The following is a 27,432-nucleotide window of genomic DNA, read 5'->3' as shown; positions in this document are numbered from 1 at the left end:
TGTTGCTGAGGAATTGAGTCCGTACCAGAAATCCTGTCTGAGCCTGTGCCCCAAATTCAAAGATGTTACAGCTCAGAGGAATTTCATCTACCTAAAGCTTAGCTATCCAAGGCTTGAGCTCTCTCCTCTCCCCAGAATGAAGCAAACTAACTATAGGGATGGAGATCGCACAAGGAAAATCCTTTTCTCTACTGAGCCCACACACAATGAAGACAACACTCAAATTTGAAGGATTTAATATCTGCTTATTCAAAGGAGTTCAACATCTCCTTATGGCTCTGCCTACCCCTAGGCTGTGTTCTATAGGTCCAAGATGATTCAAGCATAGTGAATTTCATGTCTCCGAAATTGAGAGCCATTGGTTCCTGCCTTGCATCTTCAGACATGGTAGATGCATCTGCCTAGAGCTGCCTGGGGAGTTCCTACAGTGGGCCCTGGCCTGTCCGAAACCTTCCCCTGCTTCCACCTATCCCAAATCTAGCCTTGACTATGATTACTAAAAACTCCTCTACAGTGGCCTCATTTCAACTATGCTTGCTTGTTCATGGATGAAAGGGAAGGTGCGGGGGGGGGGGGGCGGGGCAGAGGCGGGGAAGAAAGGGAATCAGGAGGTTAATTAAAACACAAGCCACTGAGCACATTCTGCCACTTTATTCATTAGAGCACTTGAAATGAATACTGGTTATATTATACATCAATAGTTATAACAAGTGCAATGATAACAAATTAAGATATTGAGTGTCTAAAGTTTATCGTGGTCCAACTCTGTTCTTGAAAGCTCTCAAGGTTTTCCTCATCATTGGTGCGACTTCTTTAAAGAAAGACATTTTAATTAGGGTTTGTTTGTAAATTAGTAGACAAACATAACTTTAGAGTAATACTATTATCCATTCCTGTTCACTGAATAGAAAATATAAACCAGTAAAAAAATCGCACTAAAAAATAGCCTCTCTGAAGGTCTACTCACTTTTGATATGTTTTTTTACATCCGGGTTCACTCCACTTGAGCAAGCACTGGAACATCCAGGTGTTACACTGCTACTGGCAGAGTTTAGACTCAACAAGGTGCTATTTCTGTCTCTGCTTTCTGGATTTTTCAGTCTATTCAAACATAATAAGGAAAAATTAGCTTAAAACCTCACAGGTTTTGCCATTAGCTGATTTATTTTCAAGAATAATTAAGATTGTTTCCTGAAACTTGTACATTTCATAATTTCAGTTCTATCATGACATTTCATTCTAACAGTTTTTTCCCCACCTACATTCATATTCCACTCAGAATTTATGTTAAAGATAGATCAAAAAGAAATAAGGGATCGCAATTTATGTCAGAATGTACATAAAGGATGCTTAGTGTCACTTCGGATTTTTCAGTGTCTTTTAGGAACTGTGCTTCAAATTGTTCTTGTTTGAAAACTGAATCTAAATGACCTTAAAGGAAACTGCCATATCAGAAAAGTATACTTCTTTCCGACCATGGCACTGGCAAAAGACACCTGGAATATACTCGGATCACAACACAGCATTGCACTTTCAGAGCAAAGTCTAGAGCAGGGGTGAGAAATATACCAGTGGAGCTTTATAAGGCCTAAAATGTGAGTTTCTGATGGCTGCTCCTTATATATTTTAAATATTTGTTTAAAAACAAAACAAAAGTGGGAGGTGGTTTGCTGGTAAAATGTGGTGCTGACAAAGTAATTTCAGGTCCATAGTGGAATAACAGTTCACTCACTTGCCCTTTTCTGTAGGATGAAGTTGAATAGGTCCAGCTGTCCCATAGATCTCTTGCTGCCGACGAATATTTCTGGGTGGCTTAGCCACACTATTTACGTAAGCCATTTTAACTTGACGCCCTGACATAAAGCCAAGGGGAGGAGTGTTTGTAAAATTAGAAGAATCAAATGGATTTTTAAAGAGAGACATTAGGATTGATCATGTGACAATGTGGTTTTCAAATTTTATCGAAACTCAGAATAGCAGATTTTAAGCTTAATGCCAAAATACCAACAAAGCAATGGAAAATTATTATCATGGAATAGGCAAAGCCTCTCTTTATAAGGGAGGGATCAGCAATGTTTTTGGCCAGAGTGCCAAAGACACCTCAACCTTGAGCCACGCCTCAACTTAGCGTACCAGGGACAGACAGGGGGAAGCTGTGAGACCTGAACCTCGTTGCTGGCGGCTAATGCACACATACTTCTAGGCAGATGGCAGGGGAGAGGCTGGAGTTGCACTGCCCCAACTCTTTACCCAGCATTTGTCTGGAGGTGCACATGCAGCCACCGCCACCATGGAGCCAATGTCCGGTCTCTGAACCTCAGTGCAGCTGTTTGCAGCCTCCTAGCTTCTTGCTACAGCCAGTCAGGGCTCTGGGCAGTTGAAGGAGGCTGGCAAGCTGCAAACAGCTGCACCAGAGCAGCACAGGCCTAGCCCCTCCATCACCATCTGCCTGGAGACACATGCAGACGCTGCCACCATGGTGCTGGTATCAGGGCTCTGGACCCCCACACAGCTGTGTGCAGCCTTCCAGCTACCTGCCACAGCCAGCTCGGGCTCTGGGCAGCTGCTGTCTGCCACACAGCCCAGGCTGCTTACAACAACCTCCCAGCCACTTAGACCAGAGCTCAGCCTCCCAGCAATCTGGACCAGAGCTCAGGCCAGCAGTGGTGTGCCAAACAAAATGGCCCTGCATGTCATGCTCTGGTATGGTTGCTGATCCCTGCTATACAGTATGGAATGGCCTCATGTTCTAGTAACAAGGAACAGAAAAATAGTGCAATTGAGTCCCAAGCTGAAAACAGCCAGGCCAGACATGCTCTAAATCCTGGGTCAACTACAAGTCACACAGGCCTTGTTTACATAAGAGTAGACAAACTTGAAACCACAACAGCCTCTCAGAAATGTGTCAGCATTCAGTGGAAATCACTACATCCCCACTAAAGGATTTTTCTCTCTTATTTTTAGTATTAAGGGAAAGCTACCTAAAGATTTTACCTTTAGGTTTTTCAGACTGAGCTGAAAGAATATTTTTTGTAAGTGTCTTAAGTTTTTCTTCTCTCTGATTGAAAAGTCTTAAGTACATTTCACGCCATGATTCATATTCCAGGAGTTGATCATTTTTAAAATCCCTTTGGCAGTGTCTCTTCCACAAATGGTCAGATTCTTCTGTGAATATCTTAATTTGAAGCAACAAGTATTTAAGTTTATTAATAGATTTAAGGGAACATTTCAGAAGTGCCTACATAACTTAGAAACTTAAGTCATAAAAGTAATTTTGACAATTTTATGCTGGTCCAAAACTGGTAAACAGAGCAACTCTAGCTAACATCCCATTCCAAACTGCTTAACAGGTCAGAAGTTTATACCAGTTAAAAAAAAAGCTACGTTATATTGCAGATAGATTGAGTGCTTCATTTTAGGTATATAAGCATCTTGACTTTCAAATCCCAAATTTAGAAAAAACATAATTAAAGTTCATACGCTATATGCATTTTCAAAAGGTATCAGTTTGATTATGCAAGAAACCTTACCCCTAAGATCCTCATTTTTGCAATTATTTTTCACTTGCAATTAAACAATTGGTTCCATCATAGATTCAATAACAGGTATGAATATATATATTTTTAACATTGCTGCCTACAGTGACATCCATGTTCTCAACATTAACAACTCCCCAGGTGATTCAGATACTGAGATATAGGCAAAAAAGTAGAAAAATCAAGCACAATAATTACAACATAACTCAAGGATGTCAGCATGTATGATGATGGATAATTAGTTTAGACAGTAGGGAATCTCATATAAGAGGAACAAAGCAGCAGGAGAAAAGCACCAATACCCTGCATGATTCCATGGCAAGACCATCAGATAGCTGTCTGCTTCCCTCATACTCTTGCTTTCTCTGTTTACCAGTTTTGGACCAAAACTGCCGATGCAGAGCTGTTCAGAGGAGACAGCAATATACTGATCACTCCAGTCTGTCCGATCTCCTTCTGCCCTCACAATAGCATAGAACAAGACACACCCCACTGCCCGCTTTCAATCAGGAGCCCAAGAAGCATAAGGGTTATATTAAATTATCCCATAAACAGGCTGCAGTTATTCAGTTAAAAACTTACAGGTAAGAACCAAGCCCTCTGGACCTAAAACATGGGTAAAAGTTGGTACCTCTTTGTTTTGATCCCTTTGAATTAATGCTGCCTACACCATTTGTGTTTTTCTTTCATATTGGGGTTGGTATGTGTCTAGTTGGAATGAAATGGGGGTGAAAGACTGAAGTAACAGATAAGGGACTAACTTCACAAGAAAGAAGCAGGAAAATAAAAATTAGTGACCTGGAATGAAAAAGAAAGACCTGAGCAAAAGACTGGATGAACTAGAGATGTAGCTGGACTAAAAATACCCACCACTTCTAAACCCCATTCCTTTGTATAATATCCACCTGATTTGCATCCATGTGAGGCAGGGGCCTGTACAACTGGATTCTCTAAAGTACGTAACGGATGCTAATTTTGTTTCCCCAGCACAGAACTCCAAACTCTAGACTACAGGTGTCAAAGGTATGGTCTGTGGAGCCCTATCATCCAGCTGGCAGAGGTGCCTAGGAGTCTTGTGTTGGCCCCAGCCCTCTGTACTGCATGCAATGCATGAACCTGGTCTGGCATTTGCCACATACCTAGAATGACCATACATCTTGGTTTGTCTGGGACAGTCCTGAATCCTATAGGGCAGTCCTGGCCAGTTGCTCACAAGCCCAGACAGGAGTCTGGCGAGGAGGTAGTGCGACAAGGAATGGAGAGACCTTGAATACGGCACCTTCGGTAGGATGACCATATGTTCACCTGCCTTGTTCCTGCACAGCCACAGCAGTGCCTGCCTACCCACTTGCTTGGTGCACCATGCCACTGAGCCTCCCTGCCAGACTCCGGCCTGGGACTGCTGACCAACCAGCCAGTCACCCTGCACTGGAGCAATCCTAAATGCTGGATCTGGGGTCAATCTAGATCAGGCCCACAGACTAGCTTCACACATGGAATCCAGTGCACAGGACCAGTCTGGTGCAAGTGTCACATGAAGTGCATGGGGTTGGGGCCAGCACACGCTGTATGTGGCACATAGGGCTGGTCCAGGGACCTGATGTAGCCCATCGAGCAGCTCCTATACCTTATTTGGCTCATAGGGTCAGGGGAGCTTGATACCCCTGATCTAGACCAACATCAACATTATACAAGGTCAGTTCACTTCTGTCAATTAGTCATCTCTGAAAAAACAAAACCAAAAACAGAATCCTTTAAAAAAAGGGGGGGTGGGGGGGAGGGCGGGGAAATCAGGTTCAGCGTCCAGAAATTTTTTTGTTTGACAAAGTAATTTTAGCACTGAGTGGATGTACCAAATACAAAAGCATTTAAAAGGAAAGACATTACCGGATTACATTCCTCTATTCGAAATAATTGCTCTGGTGTACAGCGTGTTAGCACAGGCTCAAGAATTTCAAAGGGCACTCCTCCTACTTCATGTAGTGCTACAAAACAAAACAAATGTCATGAGTATTTTTACTGTATACCCATTAAATAAGGTTCATCACTTACTAAATAGCTGTTATATAAAAATTAAATCAGATTTATTTGGACTATTTTAGCAGACCTTCTATGACGTGCTTTCTGATGTCTGGGTATTTTAAGTTTCTTATGGAAAACAATTCTGTACTCACCATTAGAGTGGTATTCTAATGAAGCACACCAGCTGTGCTGGGATGCACCTCAGCACAGCAGACTGCTTCATTGGGTGAAATGCACATCACCAAGGGCTTGATCCTGTGGGACAACACTCAGGTATGTCTCTGCAAATGGGGCAGCACAGGTTTCCTCCATTAGCAGAGATGTGCCCAAAATTGGATTCCTCAGGCACACGTCTCTACAAATGAGGAAACCTCCTGTTTCCACAGAATCTGACTTGAGGTACACCTCTATAAACTGGTGGGGGGACAATGACCCAAGGTTTCATTGCTAGCAAAGGAGTGCCTGCAGCATGCAAGATTGGGCCCCTAAATCCCTAGGAGTGCCTGGAGTGTGGGGGCAGCTTTAAGCTGCCTGCACTGCCCCAACTTAAAGGAAAGATGTACTACTACCTATGCCATGGCCACAAATTTTGGACATTTGTGACCTAACAAAAACTATGGGCACCTGTTTGTTTGGCCTTTGTGCTGCCATAAACATTTTTATGGTGACACAAAGGCAAGGTTTGCTTATACCCTGCAAAAAGACAATTTGTTTCTTTGTTGTATTATCTTTACCCATGTCACCCCTCCAAAGGGGGAGTGCTCACGTAAGTTAGATCAAGTACTTTGATCTAAGGCTGCTTCTCAGCCTTTTGGCTAAGATCAAGTGGAGTACTTTGACTACTCATATCTGCATTTACCTGGTAAAAAACTGAGATGTCAAGCACATCTAGATGTGGAAAAAGTGCTCTCATCTTTTCATATTTATATTGCCATGGCTCTACAGTTTAATAAAAATTAGAACTTCACATAAGATAGTTCTTCACTGTTGCACTGTTGAAAACTTAGCTTTACAACACCCCTCAACCTGCTGAAGCCCATATTAAAATACTTACAATCAATATTGTTTTGAAGTACACGGATGCACTGTTCATACAATGTTAGCATCTTTGAGAGATGGACTGTTTTAGAACCAGAGTAAACTTGCATTTTAGAATTTAGTCTCCGTCCTGTGAACTGGCTTGTATCACTGTTTTGCTCAGGTACTTCTGTGGCTGGTGTTATGGAAGCTATCAACAAAAGTTTAAAAGAAGAGATTGCTTCTACATACCATGGTTGTTTAAAGATGATTAAAAGGAATCTAAAGACATAGATGCACTTCACTCATTAAGAAAAATGATTACTAAAGGAATCGCCATTTTTCTTAAAACATTAAGCTCTACTAAATATGTTCCAAACTCCATTTCAGATACAGCACCTTTCACCTAAAATATGGCATTCAGCTACTGATTTATGCCACAAGTAAAAGCTGACTGACAGTGTAGTCTTCAAACATTTGCCTATGGATGTGGTCACTACAACAAGGTACAACTATGGCTCATAGGCACATACCCAAACCAGTTAGGTTAAGTACTAACCGCACTGTAGTTGTGGCATCCTACATATAAGTGCCCAAGCATTTATCCAGCTCCTCAGACAGGTTTTGCAGGCACTGTCAAATTCTTCCACTGATATAATTGCTATCCATATCCAACCTACTAATTTAAAAGTTGTTCAGGTATGCTTCGATTGCAATATATCATGAAAAAAATGGTAATTTGTTTAAAATTGTAGTTATTATAGAGAAGTCCACAGCTGAAATATCAGAGTACTGCAAGGACAGAATTAAGTTAGACTTGGTACTTACTGTTCAGAGGAGCCTGCATACTAGCTGATTGCATCACACTCCCCAAACAGGGAGTAGCATGTTAAAAAAAGATGACACAGCTAAATGTATTTTATTGTTATCTGAATAAGGACTGCTTGCTAATAATCCTAATTCTCCTCTGCTATGAGGTCCAACAAGAAGAAAATGGAGAAGAGCCACAGAACCTGGGTCAATACAGTAAATTTCCCTATAAACTTCCCTCCAAATCCACAGAAACGTTCTCACAACCTTTAGGATTAGGATTCTACAAGGTGTGACTGCAATATTCAGGGATCTGGGTTTTCCGTTTCCCATGGAAAAAAAAAATTGCAGATTTTACCTTTTTATCAGAGGCAAACATAGATTTCTCATTTTAGGGGAGAAACCCATGGATTTTGCAGTTTTGCAATGAGCCCTCTGCAGTGAGTTCCAGCCTTCAAGGGACTGGGAGAAGGGTGGCGAGACAGGGGGCACAGTTCGTGTCTACTATATGCACATGGCCACCAGGCAGCCTGAAGAGCAGCTCCCACAGACATGAACGATGCGTGCCCCTGGAGCGGGCAAGCATGGTGACAGCCTGCAGGCAGCAGTGGGGGCAGTCAGTGGGGAGCTCCTGCAGGCAGCTGCAGCAGTGTCAGGGCCTGAGGGGGTGGGGGAGCAACTGCCAACCAGTGGTTGGCGACCACCCAGAGATGCTATCATCAGTGATTGGTGACTGCCCGTAGATGCCACCGGCGGGGGAAAGCAGCGATTGCACGGAGGCCAGGGGGTGCACGTGCACCCATGTACATCCCCTACGTATCACCAATGCCCACAGGTAAGTGGCAGGGGGGCACTGAGGCCCCCATAGGGAGGGAAGAAGGGAGTTGGGCAGGGCTGGAGCTGCTGCACAGCTGGGCAGTGCCTGGGGTTTGGGGCCACAACATACAGCCGCAGGGCCCTAGCAGGGAGTGGGACAGGGCAACAGGTAGCTCATCTGGGGGGAGAGGGGGTGGGGCTGGCTCCCTGCTTCTGCATGTACTCCTGGGGGGCAGGGAGACCCATGCCCCCCAGGCCTGTGCACAGGGCAGGGGCAAGGTGAGGTAGGCCACCTTCTGCCAGCTGTGGGCAAGGGTTGCTACCTACTGCTGTGCACACTCCTGAGAAACAGGTGGAATTCATGCCCCCCAGATCTGTGCATGTGGCATGGGCACAGGCTGCCCACTTCAAGCTTGGGCTCCCATGGGGCCTCTGCAGCCATGTGCTCCCACACTGCAAAGAACAGTGGAGCTACGCAGGAAAGCTGCTTGCCACTGTGAGCTCTGTGCTGCCCCCCTGCAGGCGTGGCCAGGGCAGCGTGGAGCTTGCACCAGCAGGCAGTTTTTCTGCACAGCTCTGCTGTTCTTTGAAGTGCTGGGCTGTGAAGACCCTGGGGCAGGGCAGTACGGCTAGAGCCCACAGTAGGCAGCCCCCACCCTGCACACATGGGCATGGAGATCCCCCTGCCTCCTGGGAGCACACACCACAGTGGGGATCTGCCGTCCCCCACCCCCCCAAGCCTATAGCAGGCTAGGAGCCAGGCTCCATACTGTTGTACCAACCACCACTTCCTGCCAGGGGCAGGGGGCTGCAGACCCAGGTCCCTAGCCATAGCCCTGGCAGCTAGGGGCCCACTCAAGCAGGACTGGGGGAATAGGAGCTGTGGGTGAGGTGCAAGGGGCACTAGGATGGCTGGTGGGGGTTGTGAGGAGGACTGAGGGGCAGAAGCAGGGCTGGGGGGAAGCTGTGGAGGGAGGCAGTCATTTTAATCATGGATTCTGGGAGGTTTAAATCAGAGAATCTGGAATTTCTTATCAGAAAAACAGGATCCCTGGTGATACCTACTGTCTACTGTATTTCATATACTCCTTTCAGAGGCAGGCAGATCTGTGCAGGAGTCAGATAAGGAAGAGATATTGCATTGTCACAGGCTGAAGTCTTTATTTCATTTTGTAAGGACATACTGTGGCCCAGAGGCAGAACTATAAAAACCCACTGTTAGCGGGACTAGTCTACTATCAGCGCTGTCTTTTGTTCTCATAACAGGTCTTGCATATTACTGGTACTCACCTTTAAAATCAGTGGCATAGGGGGGAGAGGATATTGATATCTCTGGTAGAAACTTAGGTAGTGGAGTATTAAGTAGATCTTGAAGTGATGCTGTCTTGGCCTACATGTATTCAAGGAAACACCATTTTGGTATCTCAAAGTTATGATCTTTAGACAAATATCATGAAGTACTAAAGCAAAAATTAACAAATATTCCAGGCTAGTTGGACTTGTTGCTGCCCCTGCACTGACTATTAGTTCACCATAATTATGAATTACTTACCAATATCTCCTTTCATTCACTTGCTAGGCAGAAGGCAGGGCCTTTATAGACCAATTCATTCACAAATGTATAGGCTTTTGTAAGCAACAACCAATTTCATCAGTTGCTATAACAAAGTAGACTGCTATGAACACTCATGCATTTCTGAACCAGTTAAATTGACGAATTGCCCCGTCTTCTGCCTAACTTCAGACCAATGTGCTTGACTACCTCCCTCTATTCACTAGTTGCCCAAGCTTTATCATACACAAAAAAAACCCCTCAGACATTTGTGCAACTGCTAGTTGCCTCCAGGGAATGGCCCTGCACACACATACTGCCATGTGGCCAGTTGCCCTGCGTGGAGCAGAAACTTACCCGAGGTCCTGGGGGCCTCCTAGGGATCCAGCAAGAGTGATCTGGGCACACAGAGCCTGGACAGCAGCCGGAGGCTGCATCATCCAGTTTCAGATGATGCATGCTGCTGTCACATGTACTGCCCTGCTTTTTCCTGGTGCAGGTTTTTTTGATACCGGAATCTCCCAGTGTCAAAAAACCCTGCTGCACGACAAATTAGCAGCACACTGAATGCCTCTATATGAGATGCGTGTGGTTTGTGCTGCTACAGATGGGCCTGCAGCTCATCTGGAGGTGCCCAAAGCATGCATTCCTGTCCAATTTGATACAGCAGGCTTTTAAACTTTTAGAAAGACTATATACTGACCACTGTCAGTAAGAAGTTAGCGTGAAAGGCAGATTGGCAATATGCCAAAACCCAAACCCTGGGCATCTTAAATTGTGCGTCAATCACTGGTCACTCAAAACTTCTGGCAGTTTTGGGCTCTTACTGAGCTTCATTTTCCCTTATCTAACAGTTTTTCCTTAGTAATAACAAAAGCATTGAATAAGTTATCATCCAGGTCTCAAAAAGTAACTATGGGGATCTAAGGGCATTTATAAATGTACTCCAGGAGTGAAGGGAGGGGGTGCTTCAACTAGAACAGCCCCAAGGGCTGTTCTAATAAAAGTGCCCAGACTGCCATATTCATCAGTGTCCCCGTGCTGAAAAATGGCAGCAGGGGTGTTTAACTAAAGGTTGTTCAATGAGCTTTAGTTATAATGCCAATGCTGCCATTTTTCAGCATGGGGACACTGATACAAGTGACACTGGAGTCTGCTGGAGTGCGGTAATTACCACGCTTCAGCAGACTCAATTAATAGAGTCTTCTCTGATGCACTGTAATTGCAGTGCATCACAGCAGCTTTGCTGCATACATATAGGCACTAGGAGTGCACCCACAAAGATTTTCTGGCTGATACTGATGGCCAATTAACTAGCCATGTCAGCTGATAAATGCTGTGTGCATAAGCATAGCCACAGCCTACACATGGCCAGGAATGCAGCCTGGCAGCTTGGAGGGCAGTGTCTGGCCATTAAGTCTGGGGGTAGGGGTGCGTGGGAAGGAAGGGCAGGGGGAGGGGAGTGCAGATTGAGGTGCCCAGAGATAGACACTGCCCAGCTAAGGCAGGGTGGGGCTCAAGACAGCTGCAGGTGGCTTCCCAGGGGGCATGGGGGAGTGAGGAATGGGGACAGCTCCCCATTGCTGCGTGCACTGCTGAGGGAGGCACAGGGGGCATGTGCTGTCCTGGATTTGTGTGGGGTGCAGGTAGGCTGCCTGCTGTAGGCTCAGGGCCATGGGCTGTGCTATCCTCTTCCTGGCAGGGGGGCTGGGCTGGTGCTGTGCATTGGGTGGAAGGGGCTGGGGGGGCAGGGCAGGGTGGGGTGGGCAGTGAAGGCTCTGGAAGTGGGGGTTATGGCAAATTTTGAGGTGGCTATGGTCCCCCCTCCTAGTACCACCACTGCCTGCCCTGCCCACACCCCCACCCCTGCATCCCCTGGCTCTGTTTTGTGGGTAGCACCTGCCCCTGCCCCTGCCCCAGCCCCACTCCATCCCTCAACATGGGGGCCTCAATCTTCCTCTCCCCCCCACCGCCCTTCCCTCCCCCACACCCCTACCACCAGACTTACCTGCCAGACACTGCTCTCCAAGCTGCCAGGCTGTGTTCCTGGCCACGTGCAAGCTGTGGCTGCGCTCATGCACACAGCATTAACAGGTAACATTATTGGCTACACCAACCAAAAAAAGCTGATGGCCAATAATATCAATTTTCTTTTTACTGGTGCCAATCCAATATGGACCAATATACTGGTGCCTTATGGGACTCATCACGAGGAATTTAATACTGCTATTTGCAGCATAGATCTTGCATCCTGTGCAGTAAATAAGGAATGGAGTTATCACACGCCAGATGAAAATAAACATATTTGAACAGTCACCTTGTTCCCTATGAAACCTCCATTTGCATATACAGGGTCTGATTCAGATAAGCTGTTAAGCATGTTCTTAAACCCATCCCATGGCCCCAGAAACTGCTTTAAACTTGTGCTTCAGCTGTGCAGACTTCAAAAGGGTCTTCAGCATATAAATGCTTGTAAAGCACATGCCTAAGGGATTACCCAAATCAGAATGTTTTCCTGATCAGGGCCTAGATAAGGCAGAGGTTGTGTGAAGAATAAAAGCAGCATATGCTCATATAAAGAGACATTCATAACACCATGAGGTAAAATTAAGGTTGCAAAAACAAAACAAGAAAAAAAAAACAATAACAACCAGCTCTCTCTATCCTGGCATTTCCTTATTTTTAGCACATGGCTTTGTAACCTTAAAAAACAAAATGGTGTTGTTAGAGGGTTTTTAAAAAAAAAAAAAATAAGAATAAACGTTCATTGTGCAACTGTAGTAGGTATAGGCCTACCATTGCAAAGAAAAATCCTTGATCCCCAAAGAATGTCATTGTTATTCAATACTGAATGCCCATTTCATTTGCAAACAAGGTTTTATCTTCTTAATTAAAGAAAAAGAAAAAGAAAAAGAAAAAGAAAAATGTACTTGAGTTTCCCCTATTCTGACTACCTCTAGCTACTAGATAAGCATTTGAGTTACTGTTGGTTAGAGAAATTCTGCCAAAACAAACAATCAGTTTAACAACTTAACATCTACTTCTTAATTTGCTTTAAGGAGAAATCCATGAGAACCCTTTCACTCAAAAAATTATACCCAGTTACTGTCATTAGCGTCTTTGCATCACAGGTGTGTTGCATCTAAAGTTTTACTACACAACAATTAGTTTGCAAAAAATAAATGAAGTGCTCATTTGAGTGTTTAATTTGAGGTCAGCTTGATGAAACAATAATTACCTTTTTAGCAGGTGTTTCTGACTGATCATCTTCAGCTTGTTGTGGCTTTTCCTCATCCTCTTTTGTGACAGGGAGTTTTGAGCTCTGTTGGGAGTTTTGAGCTCTGTTGTTCTTATCACAGCACTTGATAATTTTTGGTTGTACAATTTTAGGACAAGCTTTCCTTTTTCTGTTTTTTGAAACCTGATCGTAAGTAAGATAGGATTCAAAAGACATGGTAGGAGGCTCAAAGTCCTCATCACCTGGTACTTTTGTTTTGCTTTCCGTCATAAGATTTTCTTTTAGATTTCCTGCATACTCAAGATTTCTATGTTTGGAGGCATCCGTACTAGGTTTTTCTTCCTTTGACGGTGAGTCTTTGTCAGCTACAGCAGAATGGTGCTTTTCCAAAGTTTTTTTGCTGGCTGAAGGGACTGTTTCTTTGCAGTCACTTTTTTTATCTTTAGGATTGATGCCTTGGGAAGTGTTCTTAGAACTATGGCTGCTGTGTATTTTACGTTCACATCCATTAGGAGTCTCAGACTCCTTATTTCTATGTTCAGTCTCTGCAGAACTATGTTCCTTTTTAGGTTTATCCAATTTGGGAGACTTTTTACTATCTCTTAGGGATGATTCAGATGCTTTTGATTTCTCAGAGTGCTTGTCTTCCTTAGAAATGGATGATTCTCTCTCATCTTTCACTTTTTTGGTGACCTGTTTTTTTTCGCTGTAATCACTGCAATGCAAAATGACAGAATGAGACTTCACACCATTTTTATGCTAGATCACTGAAAGAGACCCTCCTAACCCTTTACTTATAATCTGAAAATTCAAGTGATACACATCATGCTTCAGTGGTCAAATTGCAATAGATATTATAGACTAGTTATATTATTTTTCTTTAAACGTTTGCAAAAGCACAAATCTCTTCCAATTTTTTTTTTAAACTTACAAATTCAAACCCACATAGTTAACCCAAAGTTCTTTTCAGTGTCCCTTAAAATAAACAGAAAGGATTACAGCAACCAATCATAGCACTGATTAAAACCAGTAGCAAGTCTTAAATCCACTTAGTGCTCCTCGGAGAGAATATGACCAATTCCAGAAGACAAGAAACACTTGGTGGTCGATCTAGGTGGTGAAGGGGGTGATTGTTTTAACTGTGTGTTGATGGAAAAGAATCACTACAAACTTGTCGTGAAATGGCCTTGGTAGATCTTTCCACACACTTACTAAATGTTTTCTATGCACCAGACGTTTTCCTCTGTCCCCTTCCTCGACTTGCAGCCCCGATGTAACTGCGCATCCTTCAGTTCCTATACCCATCACTCTTGATTGCAGATCCCAGTAGATGGGCAGGCTGGGCATCTCCCCACTGCAGCAGGTATCTCATAACAAATTATAAGGAGGATCCAAAAACCCTACTGCACTGTGATGGTTCTTCCATATTAACATAGGATCCCAGTGAAGCAGCTTTTGGGTCCAGCCAGCCAACACATATTGTCGTGTAGAATAAGAAAAAGCCAGCCATTATTCTTTTCTGACCCTTTCAGAGACTAACAACAGCCATATATAAATTTGCAGAGACCACTATAATGAACACCCAACTCAGTACAATTTTCCCAAGGCTCAAACTGGTAACATCTGAAGAAGAGATGAGGATTTAAGGCTTATTTTGATCAAAATGTTTAATATTTTCCTATTGGGTCTCTTTTACTGTAATAATTATGACAGTCATGGTTTTTTTCCAGCAAAGGAGCACTATTATTGAAGTCTCTCCCATGGATTTCAACTTTAATATGCAGGAGAGTCTTTTGTGCTACCAATGAGCCTGAGTTCATCTAGAGTTCTGGACACTCCTAAAGTTCTGTATGCTCCTGGTGCGGTCACCCATGGCAAAGGTTGAGAGCAAGGTTTCCAAACTAATAGTGATCTGAAAATAAAGGTACACCATGGTGGAGCAGATGGATAAAAATACCAGTGAATGACAGTACTTGTAGCCAAAGAACTTGAAGGATTTGATATAGATTTTGCTGTTCTTAGTGAGACCAGACATATGGGAGAGGAGCAGTTCACAGAGCCTGTAGTGGCTATACCCTTTTTTGGAAAGGAAAAGCTGAAGAAGACATGTCCACAGCACTGGTTCTGCTGTCAAGAGCAAGACTTATTCAAATACTGGAATATCTAGTTGGCCTCAATGAGCATCTCATGACCCTTCATCTCCAACTGTTAACATGCAACAGCACATATGCCCCAACCCTTAATAAAACAAAAAAAGATTTCTAATCTAAACTTGACCAAGTCTCGTCATCCATCTCCAAAGAAGAAAAAGCCCCTGACAGGGACTGAGCTATGGAACAGAATATTTTGAAAGGAAAGGGTGGGGAAAGTCGAACCAAATGGAATTCTCCTCCTGAGCAAATGTTTACAATATGATCTCATTATCATTAACTCCCTATTTTGCCAAAACAACAAAGAGATGACATCATGGAAATACTGCCATTCAAAACAGTGACACCTAATTTATCACATCATAGCTTATGCCTAGGACCATTGCAATGTCTGTATCACTAGAGTTATGACCAGCATGGACTACTGCTGATATGGTCCATCACATCCATTCAGATGGTCCCAAAATTATATAAACAAAAAAAGCTATCAAGGAAGAGGTTTAATATCAAATTGACAGAGACTACTAAAAGTAATCTCCTGCAGTGTCTCAGTGAGAAACTCCTGACACCATTAATCACTGAGAGCACCTCAAGAAAGGCATCCATGAAGGATGCAAAGTATCTCTAAGTTTCTCCACAAAGAAACATCAGGACTGCTTCAACGAGAATGACAGGGAAATTCAGGCTCTCAGTGATGGAAAAAGGAGAGACTGCAAACTTGGCAGAATGACATCAACTCCGAACCAAAGACAGACACATACTAGCAAACAAAGATCCAGAGGCAGATTCAAGAGAGACAACTGGTAGAAGGACAAAGCAAGAGATTCAAAAGCTATCTATAGGCTAAGCACACAGAGCCATTCCTCTAATGTCCAAGAATCTCTTTTGAGATCATACCACTATCAATATAGGGTGGAAGGAACTTTTTCAAGAACTTCTCAGATTTTTAGTATCAAAGCAATGCTATCAAAGCCATTCCACAATATTCTGTTAAGGACTACCTTGAAGATGCACCAGCTAAATCAAGAGGCCTTGAAAGCCATTAAACAGATGAAAAACAACATTGCATGTTGTCTTGATAGAATACCAGATGAAATTTCTAAGCAAGGTGAAAAGAATTTCTCACCTACTATACTGTTATTCTGAAAACATGAACAGTCTCCCCGTGACCCGAGAGATGGCAAAATCATTACTATACACAAGAAAGGAGATAAAACAGATTGTAGCAGTACTGTCCATAACTAGGAAGATCGTCATCTCAGTAGATTCACCTTCCTTGCTGATGAGATTCTACCCAAGTCCCCATGTTTTTTCAGTCTCCTCAGAGGTACATTGGCATGATTTGTATTGTTAGACATCTGCAGAAGTGCTGTGGGCCATACTGCAGATATGGTCTTAACTGACCTCAGGCCTTTGATACAAATCAACAGAGAGACTCTACACAAGAACCTGATGAGATCTGGATGCCAATTAAAATGTGTTACCATCAGATTCCTTCATGACGACATGACAGCAGCAGTCCTAAGCAACGGCCTAGAAACAGCCTCTTTCATTATCAGAGCTGGAGTCAAGCAAAGATACATTATTGCACCAATACTATTTTCTGTTTGTATCACAGTCATTCTACATCTCACTGATGACAGGCTTCCATTCAGAGTCAACATCCAGTACTGCGTGGACAAGAATCTCTTCAATATCAATTGGTTTCATTCCAAATGCAAGATGACCAACACCTCCATTCTCATCTCTAATTCACTGATGATTGTGTCATGTGTGCCCACTCAACTGAAAATTGCCAGGTCACTCTCAATGGCTTCTGCGAAGTGCATATATTTTTTCGACTCACTGTCCACTTCACAGAAACTAAGATACTTTACCAACCCGCCAAGCTAACCAAAGACTCCTCCACATATTACAATTAGAGGACAATTTTTGGAGAATGTTGAGCATTTCCCTTACCCGGGGAGCCACTTTTCCCCCAAAAGGTAAATATAGACAATATTCAACATCAGATAAAGCCTGCTGGTGCAGCTTTCAACATCTCCAAATTCATGTCTTCATTGATCATGATATTAGGACCCAAACCAAACTTCTCGTCTACCAGGCTGTTGTCATTCCTACCCTGCTGTATGCATGTGATACCTGCACAACATTTCAGAAACACTTAAAAGCTTTAAAACATTACTATCTGCAATGCCTGTAGAAAAGAATAGAAAAGAAAATCAATTGGAAGGACAGAAAAAGAGTCCTTTAAACTAGGCAAATTGTACCAGCACTGAAGCCACTTTCATACAGCACCAGCTGTTTTGGACAGGAAATGTCATAAGAATGCATGACAATCAACTCCTAAAACAGGTCCTATAATCCCAACTCAATGATGGTCACCACTACTCTAGAGGTAAGCAAAATAAGAGATTCAAGGACCCTTTGAAGGCCAGTCTGAAGAAATGTAACATCGATAATCAGTACCTGAGAAACAAGCACTGAATTGCCTCCAATGATGGCATGATGTACAAGATAATGATCGATCACCTCACTGAAGAGGCAGAAAGACAATACACACCCCATGGGAAATGTATGTTACCAGATGTTAATAGGACCCACTCCTTCCTCCAGAAGCTTTGCCATGTCTGTAGAAGAACATGCAGATATCAGATTAACCTCCTCAGTCATCTATAGACTCACTGATGACTCCCTTATTTACTGAAAGACTGTCCTCCTCATATGAAGACTGCTGCTGCTGATGATATATCAAAGGTAACATATCTTGCTATGTATATGGGTTTATCTGTCATTTTTATACATTACAGGTAATACATTACAAGTTTCAATATATATAGTGCTTATTCCAAGTTCTGTGCAGTTTGCTATTATTTGCAGTTCAATGGGAACAAGATTTATAACTCATATGATAATGGAATTTTGACTTTGAGCTTTCAGTTCATAAGGCAAAGAACAGCAAAAGCTTTAGAATAACACTTACCAAACTTTTCAGCAATGGACAACTGCTAACCCTGAAAGGTATATAGTGGTCCGTGACAGATTATGAAGCTTTTAAAATTATAAACATCTCACCCCCAACGTGATCCAATCTAGACCACTAGTCTAGAAAAATTTTGGTCTGCTACTGACAGTATCGTTAAATCAGGCCTGTTGGTTCTCCTTTCAGGCAGTGATAGCAGAATTTTGTAGGAGGCCTATATAGACCTATGCTATGGTCCCATTAGAATGACAATACTCAGTGGAATTTACTGTGAATGCAACATTATCATAAACATATCCAAAAAAAACCAAACAAACCAACAACGTTCCTGAAATCAACAGTGTTTACTTAACAGGGAATCCTCTAGAACAGTTCAATTTTGGGACTCTACTCAAAAATAAGCATAGTTGCAGAATCTCCATCCTTGAAAATTTTCAAGAGCAGGTTAGACAAAGTTGGTTAGGATGATTCAGTCTGAGATGATTTTGCCTTGATCAGGGGCCTGGACCAGGTGACCTTGTAAGGTCTCTTCCAGTCCTACTTTCCTATGGATCAAGTAGGACCTCTGACCAGTTCAGGACCAGAGGCAGCTACACAGTTTGCACTGCTTTATCATCCTAGCCTGGAATGTATTAGTTTACAAGGTATCAAATTATTTCACCCATCTGGTCTCCACTAATTTATTTTTCTTGTGCATTAGTAAGAAAGCTTCTTTCTGCCATGGAAAGAGAGTATGTGGAGAACTGGGAATCAAGCGACTCAAGGTGTGATGGAAAACCAATACCACCACATTACTTCTCTTCTTGGTGTGTACTTGCCACTTCCCTAGAGAATCAGAGATGTCCATTCACTGGATTTGCCATCTTCCTCAATCAGCCAGCCAAGGACTGACAGACCCTACTGTCTATGTTTAAATTAGTCAGCCAAATTATTTCCATTTTTTCCAGCAAAATAGCATTTAAAAGGGTTTTCATTCTACCTGTTTTATTTCTGCAAAGTTTGCTTCTATCATTTGCCATTCCATGTGCTTCTTTCATTATTCTGGAGTCTGCTTTTATCCAACACAATATACTGAAGAATAATTTATGGGAAAAATCTAAATTTGGTTCATACCTACCTTTCAGTTTCTGGGGGGATAAGTTTTTTCCAGTGGCTTACCAGGGATTTAGCTATAGTCCCAGCTGTGGCATGTTTCCTAAAACTGTTCACTGTTTTTCCTACTCCAGTCTCCTATTGAAAATAATGGAAGGGAAAAAAAAACAAAAACAACACACCACTGGCATCCTGAAAACATTTCTGCTAATGGTTAACAATAATGTGGTACTTCAAGACTGCACAACCTTATGTTGTGAGTTTAAGAATACCCTATCTTTCAATAAGTATGTGCATATTTATGAAGGAAAAAATAATTAACCACACACATCCAGTCTCCATCATGGTTAGAGACAGGTCATTCCACTTAGGAAAGGGAACCCAACCTTAAAAAAAGGAATTGATTTCCTTCATGCTCAGGAGAAACCTCAGTTCAGTTCTAGCACTACTTTTCATATTGTTGTATTTGTCCAGTTATATACCATCCTTCTAGATGGTTGTGGGGTGGGGAATGCTCTAGGGCCCTTTAAGAATTGAACTGGGATTTGGATTCAGGGTTACAGGGTGCAGACATACCACTGGCTTCCTTGGCTTACAGCCATAGAAGATACCACACAACTTCATAAGAATGATTTAAGGACAGTGTGTTACTTACTGCTAGAATGTCCAGTGATATATCCAGACCCTGCAGGGCCTTAAGTGCTTTTATGACCTGAAAGAAAAACATTAGGATCAGTTAATCAGTATCTCTTTATGAATATTATCCTTCTCTTCCTAGTCTCAGCCCTTAAACATCTGCATAATCTAAATGGGTTTAGTAGTTTTGGCAATGGGGTGTACAGCCCCTTGCACCTGCACCCCCTTCTCCAAAGTTGATTTGAGAGGGATGGGAACCTCACTATGCTGGGGTTCTGTACAGCTCAGTTGAGGCATTTCACCTGCACCTGCAAACTTAAAAACCCCAAAGAAGTCTAGTAGGTATTAGTGACTTCACTGCAAGTGAAGACAAAATCATTACTCAGATAATTCAGATGGTTGTTTTAAACAAGCCCACAGTGCAGAGATAATAGATTCAAGAAGATGCATCTAGGGAATAGGAATTCTCCCATTAGAACGCCATATAAAGGCCATCCCTGTCTCTTCCCAGTTATCATATTGGTCCTCTTACAACTCTAACTCCAGAATGACACAACTGTAGCACTCTCTCATACTACAAAGGAGAGCACTTATTCTTAAATATTTTGTTTAAATATTTTGTCATTGGCAATTAAAGCAATAACAGCATTATTTTTGGAGGCTAAATGGATTTTCTGTTCCTAAGGGAAAAGGTCTCTTTTGCTTGTAAAGAGCATAAAATGTAAACTAGGCAATCCGTTCACAGGAGTTACTTGATTAGCCATGTGTACTTTCTAAAAACAAAAATCCTGTGTTTCCCATGGGGTCTTTTTCCTTGAATGGCACTGTACTATAAGTGCAGATAGACTTGATGAAGGATTCAAGGCGCAAGAAATTCAGATCTGTGCTCCTAATAAATCCAGAATCTAGGGTATTAGAGATCAAAGTTCTTTGTCAGGTCTACATCCAGACAAACCAGATACAAAGCAGATTTTGATAGGAACCTGCATAGCTATATAAATGAGGCAAGGCCCAGTTCTTCATAAGCTTTTGACTAAGACAACATAACGAACTGACATTTATAATTTTGCATTAGATGTTACTTGTCAAACCCTGTTGTAGGTAGTGGGATAGGTATGAGAGGAGTTTGTTTCAGCAACAGACTTAGTGTGAAGGCCATTTTAAAAATGCATATTAAATGGACATTTTACCCAGTATTGTTATGAATACCAACAGAATTACTTTTTAATTTATATTTTTATATATTAGCCAAAAAGCTCAATGGTCATACTGTGCTTAATCTTGTTTCTTGAGCTTCACTGTCTACCTTTGTACATAGGCAGTATCCATGTTTGTGTGCATTTCTTATATTGAAGCAAGGAAGAAACAATATTTTGGTAATCCAAAAAACTCTTAAAACTACAGAAGTTATCTAGAATACTCAGGAATGTGCTTTATAGAGTTTTCAGGTTTATACCTGGAATTTCTTTAAAAACTTTTTTTTTTTTTTTTTAACTGACTTGATTTTAACATAGCAGTATCCCTTGAAAAAAAGAAGCTCCCTGTAATTCATACTCCTTCTGCACTCATTGTAGAAGCTCTAAGTAGCTCTATTTAAAAATAAGATTTTCTTGAAGCAAGCAAAAGTGCTAGGTATAAAGGGCTCATTTTAATTTTAGCACATACGAATACATAGTTCACATCTCAAAAGATAGCCTTTTTCCTGAAGGCACTGTATTCCCAATGCTTAGCTCAATTACCAGTCACTTAAGACATGGTTACCAAGATGAATTCTGATTAGTTTCCTCTTCCTTCAGTAACCTGAACAAAAAGATATACAAAAGGATATAAAACAAAGCCCACTTGTTCATTATTTTCATGGTTATTAGAAAGCAAATTGACAGCATCATTTTAGATTTTTAATAATATTTTTCTGTTCTCACAAGATCTTAAAAAACAAAACAAAAAACCCAACTTTTGATACTACAGTTATCTCCTTAAGAAAACAAACGTAATTTAAGCAGCAAGGACAAAGACATTTTGCCATGGATGACGAAGTTACCAGCTCGCATAACATTTATTTCCAGTGGTTTGTAAAAAGGCCTTCTATGTATCCAGCCTAGAAGGATAGTTATTTAAATAAAAAAAAAAGGGGGGGCGGAGGAGGCAGTGTTTATTAGATGTCTCAATTCATTCTAGGTCTCAATTTATTCTAGTAGCAGTACAGGAAGACTTTAAAATAGTTCTTTTGTTTACAGATTTGGGGCTAAGTTAATTCAGAAATCTTTAAGCAGGGTATACAATAAGATTTCAGGTACTTCTTGTTTCATTAGAGGCCATATTAACAACAAAAAGGTGTCCTGCTATTTTGAAGAGGTATGCCCAACAGAACATTTAAGCATTTAGATGGCAAGCCATTCTAATATTTTTTTTCCACGGTTTATAGTTTTCATGTCTCACCCCAGGCTACAATATTAACTTTGTTGGTTTTTTTGTTGTTGTTTTTTTAAGTGTAACATACAGTTAACAAATAAACACAATAACACACCATTATACCATAAAGGTATAACCTAGAGAGAATAAATCAGATTCCCCGACACCCCTTTTATGGGAAGCACCTCCTGCTCTCTAGAAAGCATGGAATGGCTGAGTCTGCAATGAGATCAGTCACTATGTATGGGGCTACCACAGGACAGCCAGCTCCATTTACTTGTACTATAAATGGGCAATGTAAATGCCAGTTGCTAGTCTGGCAATAAAACATGGCTGACCTCACAATCCCATATGAAAGAAAGCAAAGCCTGAACAGTTACAGCAACACACTCGGAGGCAACTGTTCCCATCTCATTCAGAAGCCATTAAAATATTATACATATAGGCTCAAGGAAAAATAAAAATGTAGCTTGTTCAGAAACTCTGTAGTCAAATAAATACACTAGACAGCTTTCATATCAGTTTAATCTTGAAGACAGATTTTTACTCAATTAAGCAAGCTCCATCTTACAGCCTTGGTCCTAGGGGTATGGGGAAAAAATGAATGTCTCACTTACAACCTTACAGGTTTTTACAAGCATTAGTTAACTTTTACAATAATTCAGGGATTCATCTTTATATTTATTGGGACTTATACTCAGATACAGAGAGGGCAAACTCTAGTCTGAAGTCTCAATTAACAGATCTTCTCAGAGAACCTGAACACCATTGGTTCTAGCGCCTTGCTCAAACCGTAACTACATGCATGTATGTTGAGGCCAAACTGTATTTAATTCTATTTGCTTAATCCTGACCACAATCAGGGTCCCATTATGGTAGATGCAGTAGAAAAATAGTATCTGTCCTTAGAGCTTGCAGTTTAATAAACAAGACAAAAGGAGGGAGAAAAAGTTGATACTTTTCAACAGAGTTATTGTTGGCAAAAGTTATGCTACCTCTATCTGCTTTCTTTGGTACATTTTAAAACACATGATATAGTCTGGAGCAAAATAAAGAAGGTCAGGAAGATGAAATGACATTAAGAATAAGAGAGGGAAAGAGTTTCCATGGATATGGAAGGGAAGAGGAGCACCCAGGGATGGGAGAGCACAGGCAGAGACAGTAGGCAAGAAGGGATCAAAGCAAACAAGCTGTCTATGGTCTACACTGAAGTTGCAGCCTGAAGAACTTGATTTTGCTTATGAGTCTAAATAACAGTTTTCTAGTTGCATAAGTAGCATTTTGCCATTTCCCCAGATAAAGATGCTATTTCCCCAGCAGTGTGGACACATAAGCATGGATACATTGACAATAGACTACATACTGGCTTGGGAGCTACATGGTTAGGTGCACGTGCATCCAAGTATCAGTCCCAAAAAACAGTACAGGGGAGAGGGGAGGGGAGGGGGGCAGGAAAAAGAAAACAGCCTCTCATATTTTAGTGTCAATACTCAGGGGGTTGAGGGATTTACTCAAGAAGACAAAGAACTAGGTTTTTAGGTCCCCCTCACCTAGAAGGAGTTTGAATCCATCTTTCTCCAATTCCCCAGCATAATGCATCAAGCACTAGTTCAATTCTTGACTGAAATAAAGCATCTAATGTAAAAAGACATTAGCATCAAATGAAAGAGGATCTACCCCATGCTCATGTTAATTACGCCCAAGATTTGTTGCACTCATTGCAAAAACAAGCACATAAGCATACAACTCATTTTTGTTCTGAATGTATGTGGCTGAATTTGTTTCTTAATAGTAGATCTCACTAGCCACGTCCAAAGAAGCACGGCCATGTGGTACATGGCACTGCAGACATGTCTAGGGTGCCACATACCATACGTTCAGTTGTTCTACATGCTGCAAGGGAGCAGCGTGGTGGGACAGGCTGACTCCTGGATATCCAGGGGTCAAAAAAAAAAAAAAAAAAAAAAAAAAAAAAACACCCTGCAGGAGGGAGAAAAACAACAGAGCAATGCATGCAGGGGTAGCATGTGCCACACAAAACTGGAGCTGGGACAGCTAGAGCTGTGCTCTGACAGCCAACGAGGTTCTACATGGCAGGATTGCCACTGCTGCAGCCCCAGGAGGCCCTCAGGACCCCAGGTAAAGCCCTACCCCACCCAAGATAACTGCACCAGAGGGTGTGTGGCATGGGTGCACCCTTGAGACAAGTACTGGCAGCACAAGGTGCACTGCCATTAGTTGTCCCTGGGGAACCAAACATTCACGCATGCGGACGCAGCCACCATGTCTTTCTGAGAGATTAGGGAGCCCTCTACTATCCAATGTTCTAATTTAGGACATTGTGATGGAGCACATCTCCTCTTGAACTTTCATTTTAAGCTAGGTTCTTTTAAGCTAGATCTTTTTCATTTACATCCAGACCTAAAATAATTGTGTAGCTCCTTTTCTAAACTCTTTCCAACTTATCAACATCATTTTTCCCCCAAGAATTGAGCACAGTATTCTAAGAAGTGTCTCAAGTAAAAGCATAGAGCTACTTCTTGCTAATGTATCCTAAAAAGGGATTTCTTCTTTAAACCACCACATTCCACATTTTACTGCAATTTTATGCTCAGTGACTATCTACCACAACACTAACTTATTTTCTGAATCACTGCTTTTCAAAAATACAGTCCTCCATCTTATAATGTGACCTATATTCATGGCTCCTAGATATAACTTAGCAGTCAGACAGACTTGCTATCACCCAACGAGAAGCAGGCCTATTGGATGATGGTTATCCATTATGATTACTTTGAGACCTACCAAGGAGTTTTAAACCCATTTCATGTATACTGAATTGATGTCATCATGATAAACTTTGTATAAGTGTGTAAAGTATAACCAAGTTAACTGCCTTAGAAAAATCTCTTAACTGGGATTATTTAAAACAAAAAATCTTCATTACCATCAAGTCTTTTATGATTACAGGATGCTTTAAGGGCATCTAGTAAGCTTACAGTTAATATTATGTTCTTCCTCCCAAAGTTTTGTTCATAGTTTTTTCAACCTCAAGACCAATGATAAAGATTACACAGGACTAATAATGCCCACATTCATACCTGTGCAATTCCTACAAGTGCCTTGACAACTTGGTATCAAATCCCAGTGCCACAGGATTCAGACTGGGAATTTATTTTGCTACTTTGTCAACTGAATTTATTGCTGTTGCTTTTAAAGTAGTATCTATTGGAAATTTACTACTTTATTTCCATTCAGTAAAGGCTTGTTACTTAGCAAATGGTAAGTTAGATTTGTTTACCATTATGCTTAGTTTCCTGTAAGCATATTTATGAATAACGATTAGTTCCTAGAAAATTCTGGCCAGTAGAGGAATTGAGTAGGATTCTATTGCCTATCATCATCATCATACTCCTTCTTGTGAAGTCTCATCTTAGGTTAACTTTAATGGCCAACTATTGGCTAATTGTGGTCTGTCTGTCCAAGGTTTACTTCTGGCTACGTGGAACTATTTCCAACATTTTATAAATATTAATCAATCACTTTATTTTACAGAATATTGGTCAACCTCAAAATGTAAAGTAGGTTTGTTCTTCCTGCACAAACTGGGACACTAAATAACCTTTTTTCCCCTAAGTTAGTCTTTCTTTGCTCTCTTCGGTTCAATAAAGCTCACTTGCTGTACATTTGATAGAGTGGCTCAGTAACACAAGTTGGGTTCAAGAATCTCACTTCAACTTTCTATTCTGCCTGTCAGGTATGATTGACATTGCTACTCTGATGCTATTGCTCTAAATCTCTTATTATATTATAGGTCATTTGTTGCAACGATTGCTGTTATTGGAACCACTTTGCCTCATTTGTTATTTTCTATTTTTCAGAACATCGGACAGTTTCCCCAGTTTATTTGATTAGAGCATGGTTTTACAGACAGGTTTCCCATTATCAGTCATGGAAGGCACCCAGATTTCAGAAAACAGGTGCTTCTAATTTAATCCTTTTTTTTTTCTGGATCCAGAACAGTTACTTCACTAAATCAATTTAGTGCAAGCAAAACTACACTCCTTTCAATGCAAACAAAATAGCTAAGGCTGTGAAAGGAATGACCCAACTTACCTTAAACCCAGAACTTTTACGACTTCTGCACAGAAGTCACCTCAGGCACACAAGCAGCTGCACTGAATTCAACAGGACTGCACCCATCCGTAGGATTACCACCTTGCCACTACTGCTAGCTATTAACCATCAGGGCCGTTCTCCCAGGGGGCATTGAGCTCAGCAAATAAAGGAGATGGGCCACATTTGCCATCAGCATCATCTTGCAACTTCTACCTTTGCTTAGATCAGTTAAATAAAGTGTAGGTGAGTAAAAGCCAGCTGGTAGGTGGCAAATGCATGTTAGAAATGCTGGAAGACTCATGTTTTTTAAGCTTAGAGCATCAGACTTGCCAGGGCAGATGCATCTTGCCCAGTCTTCTGGTAACACAGGGCAGAGAGGCCCAGACGGGTTTCTTCCCCACTGTTGCTCTCCCATTTGCCCTCCAGCATTAAGGTCCGACTCCGAGGCTGCCCCTCAGCTCCCGGCCAGGATAGCTCTGCAAGCCCTAAGTGCAGCCCCAGCTGCCGGGCGGGGCGTTTCAAAGGGCCTGCAGCAGGACAGGGCAGGGGGGCTTCACTTGCACAGAAGTGAAGCTCTCCCTTGCATAAAAAGCTGGTTCAGTGCCCAGGCAGCGGCCCCCGAGCAAACCCCCCGGAGACGCGAGGTGCGGGAGCCACGTGCGGGGAGGCTTGGCCCGCCCGCGCCCGTTGCGGAGCTGAGCCGTCGGGGCGGGACAAGCCTCGTCCGCCTCGCTGCTCCCGCCGCCCCTGGACACCCCCCGGCCGGGGCCCGGCGGCCGGCTACCTTCTTGGGATCCTGGGCCTGGCCTAGACGCTCTTTCAGCTCCAAGACCCTTTGCAGCAGGCTCCCAGCCGCGGCCATGCCGCCCCCCGCCTCCTCGGGCAGCACCTGCCGCCTGCGGGCGGCGCCTCTTATAGCAGCGCCCCAGCACCTGGCCCGGCCGCGCCAGCTCCCGCCCTCCAGCTGCCTGGGAACTGCGGGGTGAAGCACTGTCCCGCGCGGCCTCTGGCCTCGGGTTTGTAACCCCAGAGGTTGCCAGCAAGCGGCA

At 42.4% G+C, this 27,432-nt stretch overlaps 1 protein-coding gene across 1 annotated transcript; it reads right to left on the bottom strand.

Annotated features, from left to right (window-relative positions):
• Positions 1-636: 636 nt before the first annotated feature.
• LOC149872762 (elongin-A-like) lies at positions 637-27,432 on the bottom strand. The gene is made up of 11 exons (XM_090033853.1): positions 27,168-27,432; positions 19,872-19,928; positions 19,242-19,354; positions 12,992-13,706; positions 9,492-9,591; positions 6,613-6,786; positions 5,424-5,521; positions 2,995-3,175; positions 1,733-1,853; positions 968-1,101; positions 637-811 (listed from the first exon to the last, which is right to left on the bottom strand). The coding sequence occupies exons 1-11, from the start codon at positions 27,243-27,245 to the stop codon at positions 750-752; spliced, it is 1,833 nt and encodes a 610-aa protein (XP_089889979.1). The 5' UTR covers positions 27,246-27,432; the 3' UTR covers positions 637-749.

This window comes from Crocodylus siamensis, chromosome 1 (assembly GCF_052110815.1).
Source record: "Crocodylus siamensis isolate JL-2025a chromosome 1, ASM5211081v1, whole genome shotgun sequence".
In the NCBI taxonomy this organism is placed as follows: domain Eukaryota; kingdom Metazoa; phylum Chordata; order Crocodylia; family Crocodylidae; genus Crocodylus; species Crocodylus siamensis.
The sequence above is the reverse complement of the archived record's forward strand: the minus strand, read 5'-3'. Positions and strand labels throughout refer to the sequence as shown.